This window comes from Myotis myotis, unplaced genomic scaffold, assembly GCF_014108235.1.
Source record: "Myotis myotis isolate mMyoMyo1 unplaced genomic scaffold, mMyoMyo1.p scaffold_m19_p_2, whole genome shotgun sequence".
In the NCBI taxonomy this organism is placed as follows: domain Eukaryota; kingdom Metazoa; phylum Chordata; class Mammalia; order Chiroptera; family Vespertilionidae; genus Myotis; species Myotis myotis.
Genome location: NW_023416324.1, coordinates 208,436,235 through 208,450,911, shown reverse-complemented (window position 1 = coordinate 208,450,911; position 14,677 = coordinate 208,436,235). Strand labels below are relative to the sequence as shown.

At 57.8% G+C, this 14,677-nt stretch overlaps 1 protein-coding gene across 2 annotated transcripts; it reads right to left on the bottom strand.

Moving 5' to 3' along the window:
• Window positions 1-1,993: 1,993 nt before the first annotated feature.
• On the bottom strand, window positions 1,994-12,729 carry POFUT2 (protein O-fucosyltransferase 2). 2 transcript variants are annotated; one of them, XM_036350857.1, is made up of 9 exons: window positions 12,555-12,728; window positions 11,050-11,300; window positions 7,695-7,839; window positions 6,987-7,097; window positions 6,212-6,278; window positions 5,926-6,051; window positions 4,584-4,764; window positions 4,225-4,348; window positions 1,994-3,290 (listed from the first exon to the last, which is right to left on the bottom strand). In XM_036350857.1, the coding sequence occupies exons 1-9, from the start codon at window positions 12,683-12,685 to the stop codon at window positions 3,137-3,139; spliced, it is 1,290 nt and encodes a 429-aa protein (XP_036206750.1). In that variant the 5' UTR covers window positions 12,686-12,728; the 3' UTR covers window positions 1,994-3,136. The 2 variants fall into 2 exon arrangements, with proteins under 2 accessions (XP_036206750.1, XP_036206751.1); XM_036350858.1 differs by lacking the exon at window positions 1,994-3,290 and having other exon boundaries at window positions 4,310-4,452; window positions 12,555-12,729.
• Between the last annotated feature and the right edge of the window lie 1,948 nt (window positions 12,730-14,677).

Genomic DNA, 14,677 nt, shown 5'->3' with positions numbered 1-14,677 from the left:
AGCCGCGCAGGGCACAGTGCTGACGGCACTGCGGTGGTCGCGTACTTGTCCTCTGGGCACAAAGGCGGCCATGGCTGCCCAGGGCCCAGCCGTGAGGGACACGAAGCGGCCCTGGTTTGTCCTAAAAAGGCCTCTTCATTGAAATGAGAGATTTAATGTGCCACGGGCCATTTCTTGCAGCATCAGCCTTCATTAGTCAGCTAATGTGGCCGCGAGGAGCGATGAGGCGGCCGCGGGAACAGATGGCCTGGGAGCCAGCAGCGCGCTGAGGAGGCCGCGCACCCCTGGGGCCAGGAAACCGGGTTACTGGATCCGCAGGCCGTCTGCCGACTGCTGGGCGCTGGCGGCCGTCTCCGGGGCCCTCTGTCCCCTCCTTTTGGGCGAGGGCCCTCCTCGGCCCGCTCTGTGGTTTCTCCCATGCGCCTCCGCGTGTGGCCCAAACTCCGCTCCTTGAGTGGCCTCGGTCACCCTCAGGCTGTGGAGCCCGGGTTCGGGTCTGGCTGTGGTCCCCACCTCCCCGCCCAGGACAGCAGACAAGGCGCAGTATGAGCAAGCGACACGGCGCCGCTGGCCAGGCCCAAGCCGTCTGTCTGCATGGCAGTGAGGGGCTCCTGGGGGCTCCCTTGTTTGGAGGAAGAGAAAGGGGCTGACACTGACAGGGCAACCCACTTGGAGGGGCTGTGCAGCCCTAATCAGCCCTCCCTCTGGGCCGAGGCTCCCATCTGAAATGACAGCTCTACTCAGGGCCTGAAGTCCCAGCGAGCCCAGGGGGCACAGTGGTCACAGCAGGAGCCCCACCCACCTCGGGGAGAATCCACTGGTGTGACGGCAAGGCCCAGGTGAGAGATTGGGGCCGGGCCCATGTCCCAGGTGAGAGAGAGCAGGGCCAGGCCCATGTCCCAGGTGAGAGAGAGCGGGGCCGGACCCGTGTCCCAGGTGAGAGAGAGCGGGGCCGGACCCGTGTCCCAGGTGAGAGAGAGTGGGGCCGGGCCCGTGTCCCCAGGCCTGTCCATCAGAAGCTTCACGCAGCCCAGGGCCCAGCGGCCTCCGCCTGGGAGAGCCCACCATGACCCTGTGGATCCCAGTATGGGACTCCTTGGAGGTCCCTCTGTTCAAGGTCAAGACGGTAAGGTTTGTCCCCCGACAGCCCATCCTCTGGCCCTGCATGGAGGACACCCCCCCACACACACTCCAAACACTTCCCAAGAGCAGGGCTGCGCAGCCAGACCGCCTGGTAAAGGCTGCGACCACAGGAAGCAAACACTGTCGCTATTCATAAAGGACCGCTTCCTCCCCTCCCCTCCAGGGAAGATGGCGTGCTGGGACAGGCCCCGGAGGTGGCCGGGCTTTCAGGGCTGGGCAGGCCGATGCCATAAGGTGCCACGTCCCAGGTAGTCACCCAAGCAGTCCCGCCCCGGGGAGCAGTGCCTGCGCGCCCTGATGGCCCCGGCCAGCGGCACCGACTGCCCCTCCTGGGCTTGGCCAGGGCCACAACGTGCCACCTCTCACACCAGCGAAGCTGCCCGCTGGTCCCGGGACTTGATGCCAGGTGGGTAACCATGGCCAGTGTGCTGGGCCATCGAGGGAGGCCATGTCCCAGGTCCTTGGGGAACTCGGCCCTGGGCCCGGAGCTCCCCTCCCGCCATTTTCCCCCAAGTGTCTCCCACCCTCCAATGTGGGATTTCTCGCTGCTCTTTCCACCAGGATGCAGACCCAGGACGACGCTGCTGCCTCCGCAGGCTTGAGGCTGACGTTCTCAGTCGCTCCAACAGTGGAGTTTTCTCTCACGAGCTGGGCAGCAGATGGCACCATGGACAGGAGGCAGGCGGCCTCCGCACACGGCTCACCCACTCCCGCTGGCACATGCCCTCCTGCAGCACCACGACGACAAAGCACTATTTTCCCTTAAAAAGGGGTGACCACAGCCCAAACTGCTTCGTACAGCTTCCAGCCTAAAGGATGCTCCAGCGTAGAAAAGGCGCCATTTCTAGGATTCTGCTTTCTAGAACATTTATTTTATTAATAACGTGTGAATGTACAAATGGAATAGAATAAATATATCATCACTTCAGCCTGCACAGCTGACACCAAGGGCCCTGCGTGTTCACAGATTTCCGAAGCCTGGGAAGGAGACGGAGAATGGAGGCCGTGGCCTCGACCCCATGTCCTGGCTGCCGGCTCAGCAGAAGGGCCATGTGCCCACGCTCATGCCCATGGTTGTGCACCCAGGTGTCCCTGAAGTCAGGGTTCCCAGTTACAGAGGGGACAGGGCGGGCCCTGGCAGTGTTCCACAGCTGACACACATGCCCGGGGGCATCCCCCCACCCCCAGCCCCGGGTAGCAGTTCCGAGGCCTCAGAAAGGGCCCCTGGAGGACAGCCGAGGACAGCTGGCCTGCTAGGCCCCTCCCGCCACACAGGTCGGGGTGTTGAGTGACAACCACAGATGCAGAGGCAGCAGCTGGGCGTGGGGAGGATGCTTCTCTCCGCTTGCACAGGCCAAGTTGCTCAAGACCTGAGTGCAACTTCCCAGCCCAGACAGGGGGAGAGCGACCAGTCTCAGGCCCCTCCAACCCGCCCTGCAGGCAGCCGTTCACCTCCCTCCAGCTCGCAGGAGGTCTTGCTCAGGGCGAAGGGCAGAACTATACTGTGCTTTGGGGCAACAGTGAGTTACAATGACTGACCCACAGACTCAAATCACACTGAGCCCCAGGGCCCGGCCAGCTCTGCGGCCCCAAGACGGGAGCTGCTCGCACACGCCTGCCGACTCCCTGGAGAAGCCAAGCACGGCCGAGGAAAGCACGCCGCGGGCCCTGCTGTGGCTGACACACGGCTTCAGATCCTGACAGAAAAGACCACCAGAGCCCCCAGTGGCAGTGCCTTTGCATGGGCAGCGAAGCTAGAAGACACAGGAACAGGGACAGCTCCAGGCGCAGCACAGCTCCCGCTGTGCTCATGTGGCCACGGGCTGTGCATGTGTGTGTGGCCTCCTCGGGCCTGAGACCCCGAGACATGACGTTTGCCTGTCTAGCCACCACCAAGGGCAGGAGCAACACCACAGCGACATGTGACGTTAGGGGAAGCCCCCAGTCCACCGCGGGTACAATGGGTGCAGGGCACGGGCCTCCGAGTGCCAGCTCAGTACACAACCTTCCAGTGCGTGGGCTGCTCGCACGCTCTCTCCAAGTCCCCACAGAACCGGTTGTATGTAGTCTTGGGGTCCAACCCCAGGATCTCCCTTTCCTCGTGAATCCGAAAAGAGAATGTGGATACAGAGGTGCCGATGAAGAACCTGCAAAGCAACAGAGGGGTCACCAGAGTCGTGCACGGAACTCACCAGTCACAAGCACAACCCCGCAGACACCGGCCCAGCCTGAGGCCCCGGGCCCGAGGCTGTCCCCACGGCCAGGGCGGCGGGGGGCCATCGCCTGCAGCCACCAGCCCCAGGATGACAGCCTGGGCACAATTGCACTAGGTCTGCCCTGCAGGTCCGCCAGGCGTGGGTCTACAGGAGGCCAGCCTCGTAGCCCTCACCTACAATCTCCACAGGCTCTGGGGGCGGAGGGGACAGAGCTGGCAGGTCCTCACTCAGAACCCGGGGTGGCGGCCGAGCTGCAGGCTGTCTCTCAGCCCCAGCCCACTGCCATCCCTGCCACTGGGGCTGAGCCTGCTCCCCGACCCCCGGCTCGGCGGAGGAAACAGGCCCTCACCCGGGGGAGCGCCCGGCACACACAAGGGCAGATGCACACGCTGACCCATCAGAACCAAACGGCCTCCACCCAGGAGTCCGAGAATCTGGCGCAGAAGGAGATAAGCTGCTCCACTGCTACTTGCCGTTTTACTCCAAAAGTTCTTTCTGGCCTTCCCCTGGGGCCAGCGGGCACAGAGTCCTCAGAGGAGTCCACAGGGAGGCCCGGGACCCACCCTGCGCGGCTGCCTCCCCCAGGACAGTCCCAGGCCGGGGGCTGCTCCTGGCGGGCAGGCGGGGCAGGTCTGGGAATGAAGCTGCCCCACACTCACCCTCCCGCAGCTAGAGGAGGGGGCGGGGGAAGCAATCACGACAGCACAGCACGGGCCACGGGAACGAGACGAATACCTGACAGCAGCCTAGGGAGTGCCGGTGACAGGGCCTTCCCGGGGGCAGGGGGCTGGGCAGTGGCCCACGCACGGCACGCAGGACTCTCTCTTGTGACTGTGGAGACTCATGCACCTGGTCGCTCACGCACCTGGCATGCGCGCAGACCCACTGGTCGATGATGGCCACGCCTCCGTCTTTGTAGAGCTCCAGCTCCTCCCACGTGGGCTCAAACCTCACCATCTCGGGTAACAGTCTCTTCAGCTCCTCATATTCTGCAAATTGAAAGGCGCGGCTGTTGAATGGGGATCTGAGCTGCCATTGGCGTCTGCCTACCAGGATTACACGCACGCCCTGTGACACGCTGATGCTCCAGGAGCTAGCAGAGGGCGGAGAGGACAACACCACAAAATTCAGGTCGCCCTCCCAGCAGCACAGCCGAGGGTCAGCATGCATGTGGGTCTGCCCAGACACAACGGGGGTGAGGACGACAGAGCCAGGGCTGCGTACCCTTCCTCACAGCGTCTGTGGCCACAAACACTTTGTCCAGCCCGTGGGTCTTCATGAGGCTGCGTATCTTCTTCACGGCTCCTTCCAGGCTGGGCACGTCCTCCCGGTGGCCCCAGATGAAATCCTTCCTCCGCAGGTGCACGGCGAGGTAGGGGCCCCCCAGCGAGGAGCCCAGCTCCACCTGCAGAGGCGGGACATGCTGGGCGGGCCTGGGAGCTGGGGCGGCGTCCAGGCGCTGCCGCTCAGGGGAGGCGGAGGAGACAGTGCTCCACACTCAGCGTCCCGCACCGTGTGTCTGTCTGAGGATGTTCCCTAAGGCCCTGGAGTGACTAATTACCGTACCCTCTGATCTCAGTGCAAGGAAACAGGTAAATGAAACATACAAATTAATTGAAAATAAAAACCTCCCGCTCAGCTGGTGTGGCTCAGCGGTTGAGTGTTGGCCCGTGAACCAAGAGGTCACCGGTTGATTCCCAGTCAGGGCCCATGCCGGTTGTGGGCTTGATCCCCAGTAGGGGGTGTGCAGGAGGCAGGAGGCAGGAGGCAGCCGGCAGCAGATCGATGTTTCTATTTCTCTATCCTTCCCCCTTCCTCTCTCTCTCAAATCAATAAAAACATTTTTAAAAATTAAAAAAAAGCCTTCCACTTAACACTGTATTTTTCCAGTAAAGACTACCCACATACCTATGCCATTCCATTCTAAAATAGCCACATGTGTCGTAAGAGAATAAGCAGGTGAAACTGTGTTCCTGCCTACGAAATAGTTTGCTCTTAAAAACCACAGTGAAAGGTCAAAGAACTACGTTACACTTAAAAACTATGTCAATGTGAAAAAGCGACATAACATTTCTTAAAATTAAATTATAGGAAAACCCAACCTTTCAGAAAAGAAAGTGTGTAAAGGGATGCTGGATGGAAAGCGTCAGTGGTGCTTCTGTGTGGTTGGACGAATTCTATTTTTCCTTTATTGCTCTTGTATTATAAAGACACCACTGAACGTAACTGGTCATCTTTTACCGTCTGCTTGCATATCTGTGACCTGATTTTACTCTAACAGCAACCGTCTAGAACCTGCGTCATTTCCCGTCCATTTCACTGAAGAGAAACTGTCCCAGCAATTTCCCTAGGTTTGCACCAGGACCAATCGCCTGCGTGGCGGGGGAGGGGGAGCGTCCCGATGACCAGCACCCGTGGTCGTTACAGTAGTGAGCGAGGACTGCGCTAAGGGGGCGACAGTGAAGGTGACAATCTTGCCACCCCCTGCTGTAAATTAAGGGTTTGTCATTACGCCATCTCTAGAGATGACTTACATTTCCTCTAGTTAGAGAGAGACAGAAACTACCTTCAGCTTGGTCCAGTCCTCCTCGTCGGGGATCCTGTCGGCCTCGTTGGTGGAATTGAGATATTTACTCCTGAACTCGTCTCCCACGGCACGCAGGTGCCTGGCGAACACCATGCTCCGCCGCGTCTGGGGGTGCAGACAGGGCAGCTGAGCGCTCCGCCCATCGGCCCCCAGGCGGGTGCCCAGCTCAGCCCCCACCCGGACCCACCCCCGCCCCGACCACCACGGTCTTAACTGCTCAAAACTAAACGGCGGAGAACATGCAAGGCCCGCAGGCAGCACTCACATCCCAGTACTCCTTTCCCCCGTAGTGGTCGTGGAGGAGGTTCTCCGCTCTGTCCAACATCACGGACCTGTTTTTAAACAGGAAAGAAAGCTTAACTTTACACACGTTTACCGACGCGCTCCACAGGGCAGCCTCCGAGCGGGCCCAGGGCCAGGAGGCACAGGGGCGAGCTCGGAGAGGGCACCAGGGTGCACGCGGGCACGTACCGCTGCCCCTAACACCATGCTCCCGAGAGGGTTCATTTCTGGGCGGTTCTAGGCGGCCACGGAGTCTCGCCTGTCCCAGCTACTGCACCCGTGTCACCAAGCCCACGGTGACTAACAATGCAAGACGGTGTGAGCAGCAGTGGCTCCGAGGAGCACCCTGTGGGGGCCAGACTGCCCGCCGCAGAGCCCAGGGTGTGGGTGCCGCTCAGCCAGCTCTGGGGCCCTTCCCTGGCCCTTCCCCAGGGACACGAAGCCTCCTCCTGGATCCCAGGGCCGTCCTGCCTCGCTGCGGAGTGTGGGGGCGGAGGCCAGGTCTAACTTTCCCGCAACCCCACACAGGCCACAGCCAGGAGGCATGCCAATGCCACCAGGACACAGTGCACATGTGCACATACACATGCACATGTGCACACATGTATGCACATGCACCCACACACACATTCATATGTGCTCATTCACACATGTATTTACCCATGCATGCGCATGCATGCACGCCGCCACACACATTCACACGTGCACATGCACATGCACACTCTCGTTCACTGACCCAGGACGGTGCAGGCACCTACCGTGCTGGCGTGTTTTTCAAAAGCATAGGTGCAATGACAGAAGCCGATCCTTGAACAGACAGACAGGAAACGTTTAGCCCCCTTGTTTCTTCATAACCCCAAAACCATCCCCTGGAAAAGAAGAGCCACAGGACCCCTCAGCTCAGTTTGTTTCCCAGAGGCAGGCAGTGCCACCTGGATGCGCACGCACACCTGAGCCTCAATAAACCCAGGGACTCTCAGTGAAGGTCCGTTAGAGGGAGTGATGCTGTGGGAAGGATTTCTAGAGAAACCGTGCGTTTCTCTGACTTGGTGAGACCACTGGAGCTCTTTTCAGGAATCGGGGCGTAAGGCCAGGAGAGCAGGGCCCTCCAGAGGGAACCTGATGGAAGCGACCCTTCAGGCTTCAGCGCCCGCGCTGACAGTCACAGTCCCTACAACACTCCTCTAGAGCTGCCGTGTCACTCTGCCTGGGCGCCCGCCTGGGGGCCAATGGGGCGGAGGTCTTCTGAGGGCCACTTAGGACTGGGGTGAAAGACCACTCCCAGGACCTGGTTCACACGCCATAAACAATGTGGGGAAAGGTAACACTGGTGTCCAGGTGACCTGAGGCATCTGTGGGCGGGGGCCAGGAGGCTGGCTGCACGCGGAGAGCGTGGTCACGTGGTCCCACGTGTGCTCCAGATGCGGGGATGACCTCTGCCCGACAGGCAGAGCTCGCCGTCATACCTGTAGTACTCGTGCTTGTCCTGCGAGTACAGCGGCGGATCGAGGCAGGGCCGCTCGTCCACCTTCTCCTCCCAGGGGCCCTCTTTCCACCCTTCCGCGTAGCTTTGCAGGACATAAATCTGGTCAATGAAGGGCCCGCCGTTCTCTGGAAGAGACCAAGAGCTGACGGTAAATCGTCGCCAAAGCACCGGCAGAGGATTATCACTGCAGGGCCCCTTCTTTCCAAGGACGGAAGGCAGCCTCCAAAGTGGGGCTTCTGACAGAACGAATGACATTGGGGCACAGGGTCCCTGGAGGGCTGGGTGGCTGGAGCTGTCCAGGCTGCATCACCCTGGCCTCTTATAGCACCTGGACTTGCTCCCCCACTTCTCTTCCTCCCTGAGGTAGGGCTGGCCCCACTCACTCCTTCACCCTCCTCTCCGGGGGCTCCCCCTGGGGCTGGCCTCCCCACTGTGCCTCCAGTCATCAGCGTCTCCCTCCCAGGAGCCTCTGAATAGCCATCGCCCAGGGCTTGTTCTTGACCCCTGTGAGGCCATTCAAACTACATCCCTCGGATGCCCTTCAGGGCCTTGGCCACCTGCCCCTCCAACACTGTGGACCCTTCCAGCTTTCCTTTCTCCACGCACCTTCACCACCTCAAACACTGCCGGTTCCAAGGGCTTATTTATATTCTTTCTTAAAAATCCTCACTTGAGAATATGTTTTTATTCATTTTAGAAAGAGGGAGAGGAGGAAGGGGGAGGGAGGGAATCAATGTGAGAAACATCGATCAGTTGCCAGCCGTACACGCCCCGCCCCACCCTGAATGGGGACCGAGTCCACAGCCTAGGTATGTACCCTGACCAGGAATTGAACCCACAACCTTTTGGTGCACAGATAATGCTCCAACCAACGAGCCACCCAGCCCAGGCAGCTTCATTTACATTCTTTATTTTCTGCTCCCCATTCCCCACAGGAGCTCCAGAAGAGCAGGGGCCTGTGTCCCCACCCACTGCTCCCACCTACACCCAGGTGTGTCCGCCACATCTGTGGTGGTGAAGATTTGTTCGAAGATGGAAGGAATGAGCCAGTGACAAGAGAGCCACAGCAAGTGACATTCCGGTGTCTTGTCCGCGTTGCCTCACTGGGGCACTGACATCTGCACGGCGGGGCACCTGACGCTGAGCTCCAGGGCTCCCCTCACAGTGAGGGACCGTGATCCGATACCGAGAGGCTGGTATGCGGCCAGGTGCTCTACCGCACCCCCCAGAACTCCATCCTAGGACGGGCCCGTGTCTGTCCCCTTTTGGGGGGAGGAAACAGCCGAGCAGGGTCAGCTCGTCGGACAGGGTGGAGGCAAAGACAAGCGCCTCACCCAGGGCACTCCATCTTCCTCCCCCTGGTGGCTTTAGGTCCAGGGATGGGGCCTGGACAGCAGCAGGGAGGACTCCTGTCTCCTGTCCCCACACACCTGCAGTTTCCAGTCATTAAGCACAATTCAAATGGCTAAGGCCCAGACCAGTCCCTGTGTCCGTCTGTCGGGAAACCCACACCCCACCCTGCAGGAAGGCGAAGGGCAGGTTCTCTGGGAAGCTCCGTGGCCCAGGTTCAGAACCAGGCTAAGTCAAGTCGGACTAAGCACCACGCTACATCTCCCCTCTTGGGCTGGGGTGCTGGGAGCCGGTCCATCCTTGCTATTTCAAGGGACCTGGCATATATGGCATACTGTTCTTAATATGTTTGCTCACCTTCTTGGCACTATGTGTTTTAACCAAGGTCACCTCTCTGAGAAAGGTTGTTTCCCCAGGTAGGGATTTTCCCCTGAAGTTAGGGAGGGAATAAAACCCCTTAACTAAGTGCCAGGCGGGGAATTAATCACTTTAACTACGAACAATCATGCTTAAGCTACATAATCTTTACTCCCTGGAATGGAGATAAGAAACGCCCTAACCTTTGGAATAGAGATTGATAGGATTGGAATCAACTGGTATAAATACAGATGTAACAAGACAACAGGACACAGAACCTAGACACAGAACCTAGACACAGAACCTACACAGAACCTAGAGACAGAAGAACTTCGCTGGAGAGAACATGGCAAAAGATCCTGGACAGAAACTGGCCACAGAACCTAGAGACAGAACCTAGCGAGAGAGCATGGCAAAAGATCCTGGACAGAAACTGGCGACAGAACCTAGCGAGAGAACCTGGCTGAAGAACCTAGAGACAGAGCTTGGCTACAGAACCTGGATAGAACATGGCAAGAGAACCTGACTAGAACCTGGTGACTGAACCTGGCTGGAGAACCTGGACAGAACCTGGCTGGAGAACCTGGAGAACCTGGCTGGAGAGCATGGACACAGAACCTGGCTGGAGATCCTAACCAGAACTTCGCTGGAGATCCTGAACAGAACTTCACTGGAGATCCAGACCAGAACTTGGCTGGAGATCCTGGCTAGAGATCCTGGCCTGGCTGCTGATCAACTGAACGCTGTCTCCGTGTCATTCCTTCTTCGCCGACTCCGTCCACACCTTTGGGGACCCCTGGACCTGCTGGGGTTGGACCCCAGCACTGGGGGAGGGAGAGTTCCAAGAATGCTTTGTACAGTCTCAGAGTTTGCCTCTTCTGAGAAGACACTATGTCGTTCCAGGCCTGCAGCGTTCATAGAACTTGAAAAATGAAGATGTGCAAGCCATCATCCTCAGTGTGAGCCCCGATTCTAAGCTGCCCAGATCCCTGCAGAGTAGGAAATCAAGCAACATCACAGAGTAGTGCCCACCAGTAACTGTTACAAGTATCAGCAGCTTAAAGACCATGACTCATCATTAATTCGACTCTGTATCAGGGGCTTAAAGAGTGTGACTGGCTCTCCTAGGCCTCTCTAGGGAAGCAGAATAGACAGATCACTGATATGTTAAGTTTATGTCTTCTAAACAAAGCAACAGTAAGCTCTAAATACCTTTACTCTAAGAAAATCTTCAAGCAGGACTAAATAAATGACGCATCGTCACGAGTTTCACCAGCACTGCGGTGGACATCGCAAGGTCAGCGCCACACACACGTGGTGTTTTGGTAAAATGGCCTCTTCCGCACGGAGCTGAGAGGAGCTAGGACAGCCCCGGCCTCCGTGGCGGCGGCTCTCTAACTGCACTTCCCTGACTCCCAGGCTGTCAGAGGCGAGGAGGCACAGAGCTCATAAGACTTCACATCTACTTCCCTAGAAAAATTAAGGCAAAACCAAGGTCACTGGTCGTGTGGGAAACGGAAGGACACAGGGCCCCTCCACCGAGCAAAGGCTACGACATACAACCACAGGCCCAATGAGATGACCCAGCGCGGGCCTGGCCTGCCGTCCACACCAGAACCACCGCTCACCTGCAATGAAGTCCTCGTATTCCATGACGGGGATGTTTTTATTGAGACTTTCAAGATCAAAGAAGTCGGACCAGGGAATCCGGACCTGGTGAATGTCGGGGCTCTGCCAGTGGTAGAGGCGGCCCCAGGGGGGCAGCACCATCACCCACTCCTCAGACTTCATCAGGATCTTCAGGAGGGAGGCCATGCGAATGTAGACATCCCTGCGGAGGTTGAAACCCTCCGGGGGGTTGACGTCATACAGAAGATACCTGGCAGGGGGAGCAGGACAGCGGCCCCTCAGTGTGGAGGGCTCTGGACAGAAAACCCGGAGGCACCAGAGAGCCACAGGTGATCACCCACCCCGATGCGTCCAATAGCTTCTAGTCTGTGAGGTGGAGCCAGCGGCCCACTCACTTCCATCTGGCCATCCGACCGTCTGACCGAAGGCTTACAGAGCCCGCAGTCGGAGCACCATGTGTTTAACAACTGGCAATGACTGACAGCGAAGCCCAGCCGCCTCGGTGAGCAGAACCCGAGAATCAGTCCTCCCGTGGTTTTCAAACTTTTTAGCCTCCAGCCCATTTTACACTCTCAGTAATTACCGAGGACCCCAGGAGGCTGTTGTTTACGTGGGTTGAATCTATAAATAATTCCTGTATTAAAAGTGAATGCAAGAACGTTAAAAGGCATGTGTTAATTCACTTCAAAGGAATACATCCACTACATATTATTAACCTTTTCCAATAAAAAGTAAGTATATATTTTTTCAAAACAAAAATAACTGGTGAGAAGAGTGGCAATGTTTGTAAATGTTTCCATCTGCTGCTGCATTCAATGTGTTGTGATATCACAGGTGGCGTGGGGGGGGAGGGGACACACACGAGGTAAACCAGTGGGAGAAAGAGAGTGAAAAGGCAAATACCCCCACTCCGGTATTACCACTGAAATGGTATGTCCAGGGGTCCCTGGGCACACTCTGAGAACCGCTGCCCTCTCCAAAGCGACCCCATCTGCTACGAAGGCCCAGGCCCGGGCCCTGCGCGTCTATGGCAACCGTTCCCCATCCTCATCCCCCTTCTCCACGTTGTGTTCCCACAGGTCCCGTGACTACAGATGGACGGACTGTGCGTCGCCCAGGCCTTGGCCCATCTGCCACCTCTGCGCCTCTCACCCCGCACAGGTCTACTTGGTTCGAAGATGACCCGCACGGACCCTCATTTCTCAGGCCCGACACATGAGCATCAGCATCTGTGTGGAGACTGAAGGCCCCGCGCACACAAACAAAGCTGCGCTCCTAGAACCGTCCCGTTCGAACCTCCGAGTCTGGGGCTCCAGGAAACTCGGGCAGGAACCCGCATCAGCTCACAGGTCCCGAGCCTGCCCTCCACGCGGAGCACAGCCAGCCCTCCAGGGGTCTCCGGGGTTGCATCCGCCTCGGGCCACCCCGGCTCGCGTCCCCTCCCCGCCCCGCCCCGCCCCGCCGCCACCAGGGAGCCACGCCGACAGCCCGGCCACGCGTTTACCGTCTGTAGCTCGCCCTGTCCGACAGCAGGTGGGCCGGCGACTGGCTGACCCAGAACTCCTCGCTCAAGGCGCCGGCGAACGGGCCGGCCGCTGCCCCGAGCAGCATGCAGAAGACGCCAAGCGCCGCCATGGCCTCGGACGGCCACGCACTTCCGGCGGTCAAGTTCCGCCCAGGAAGCGCCCGCCCGCTAGTCCCCGGAGCGCGTCGTCTGTAACCACGGCAACGCCGCGCGCCCCGCCCCGCACGTGCGTGGTGCGTCCTCCCGAGCCCGGACGTCTCCCGGGTCTTACGCTCGCGGTAGCTGGGTCCCGCGGAGGAGTTCCGGGCCTTGGGCCGAGGGGCAGCGGGGGTCAGCGCGGGAAATCGGGGGACAGCGCAGGACGGGGCGGGGGTGAGGTACTGCCTGTGCTAGATACCGGTATTAGGCAGCGTTCTCCGGACTAACCAATAGGGTCTACATGGACGTATGTAAGACATTTATAGGACTAGGCTCATATTATCTGTGCTTTACAAACTGGAGAACCAGTAAAGCCAATGGTATAACTCAGTCTAAATCTGGAGGTCTGAGAACCAGGGAGCCCATGGAGTAACCCCCACTCAGAAGCCAAAGGCCTGAGAATAAAGGGCAGCTGCTGTAAAGCCTAGAGTTTGAAGTCTTGAGAACCAGGAACTCCAATGTTCACGGGCAGGTATATTTATAGCCATCGCACACCTGGCTGGCAAGGCTCAGTGCTTGAGCTTCAACTATGAACCAGGAGGTCACGGTTCTGTTCTCTGTCAAGGCACATACTGTGTTGCAAGAGGCTTCTGATCAGTGATTCTCTCTCATCACTGATGTTTCTATTATCCCTGTCTCTTCCTCTCTGAAATCCAAGACTTGTGTGAGTGTGTGTGTGTGTGCGAGTGTGTGTGTGTGTGTGAGTGTGTGTGTGTGTGCGAGTGTGTGTGTGTGTGCGAGTGTGTGTGTGTAATGGACATCTCAGCCAAAGAAGAGAGAATTCATTCTTCTTTCCTCTTTCTATTCCTCTTGTTCCCCCAGAATTTGGAGGAAGCCCCCCAACACTCTAAGATCTCCTTACTCATCGAATGAATCAAAAGCTAGCCCCATCCATTCACACCCAGTGTTGTTTTACCAGCTACCTGGGCAACCCTTAGCGCTGTCAAGTTGACACATAAAATTAACCCTTCACAGTGACCCTAATCAAAGGGCACCCAAATGAAGACTCCAAGTTGAGGTTTCAGGGGCTGGTGCTTTTGGGTAGGGGGACCTTAGGCAAGAAGCTCAATTCCCCTGCAAAATGAGGATCATGGTGCTCACCCAGCTTAGTGGATGCTTGTCAGATCCAAGGAGATGGTGCATTTTGAGGGCTTGGCACTGGGCCTGGCTTAGAGGAAGAGCTCAATAAATGGGTGTTTCCTTTTTCCCTCCAGCAGAAGCCCCCAGCATTCTTCCCCCTCAGTCTCATGCTCTACTCCTGAGGTCAGGGAAGAGAGCCCAGCACAAACCACACACTTGGACTTAGCTTCTGCATGAGGCCTCCCTGATCCTGCTTCACCCAAACAGCTGTAGCAGCCAGCCCAGGGGGAGGGGTGGGTGTTGGGAGGTGGGGAGTGACAGGTAGGAGTGGGGTTATTGAGTAAAGATTGGATTCATCCCTGGTGTTTATCAGAAAAAAAAACAAACTTGCAGACTTCACGTGTGCCTCACCAGCACAGCCAAGGGTGAACCTGAGGAAGGGCAGTGAAGGATTGAAGAAAAGACAGACAAGAGAATATAGCTGGGGCTTAGTGGATCTCCCATGCCTGGATGAGGACACAAAACACCCATCCTGCAAGCTTATGCTTTATTTTATAGTCTGATTAAAATAAGAGTAGATTAACATGTATACAAATGTTCTTGTTTGACAACACTTGCTGCACCTCCCACAGCACATTAGCTACTTAGGAAGGAAGGAGGGAGGGCTACAAGATCAGGCTTACTTGTGGTAGGAGAGCTCTGCCCTCCAGGCTGGGACTTGTTTGTGGCCCTGCCACAAGTAAGCCTGAGGCCTGACCCTATACCCACTCGATACAGCCAGGATACCTGTGCCACTGGCTGTTTAGACCAGATGGCATGTTAGT

Bases quoted from the DNA above. Each gene is read 5' to 3' on its own strand.
- POFUT2 (XM_036350857.1), bottom strand. From the start codon at position 12,685: ATGGCGGCGCTTGGCGTCTTCTGCATGCTGCTCGGGGCAGCGGCCGGC. The intron at 11,301-12,554 runs GTAAACGCGTGG...TCCCCCTGCCAG, and splicing joins GACAGGGCGAGCTACAGACG to GTATCTTCTGTATGACGTCA. The intron at 3,291-4,224 runs GTGCGTGAGCGA...GTTGCTTTGCAG, and splicing joins TGGGTCTGCGCGCATGCCAG to GTTCTTCATCGGCACCTCTG.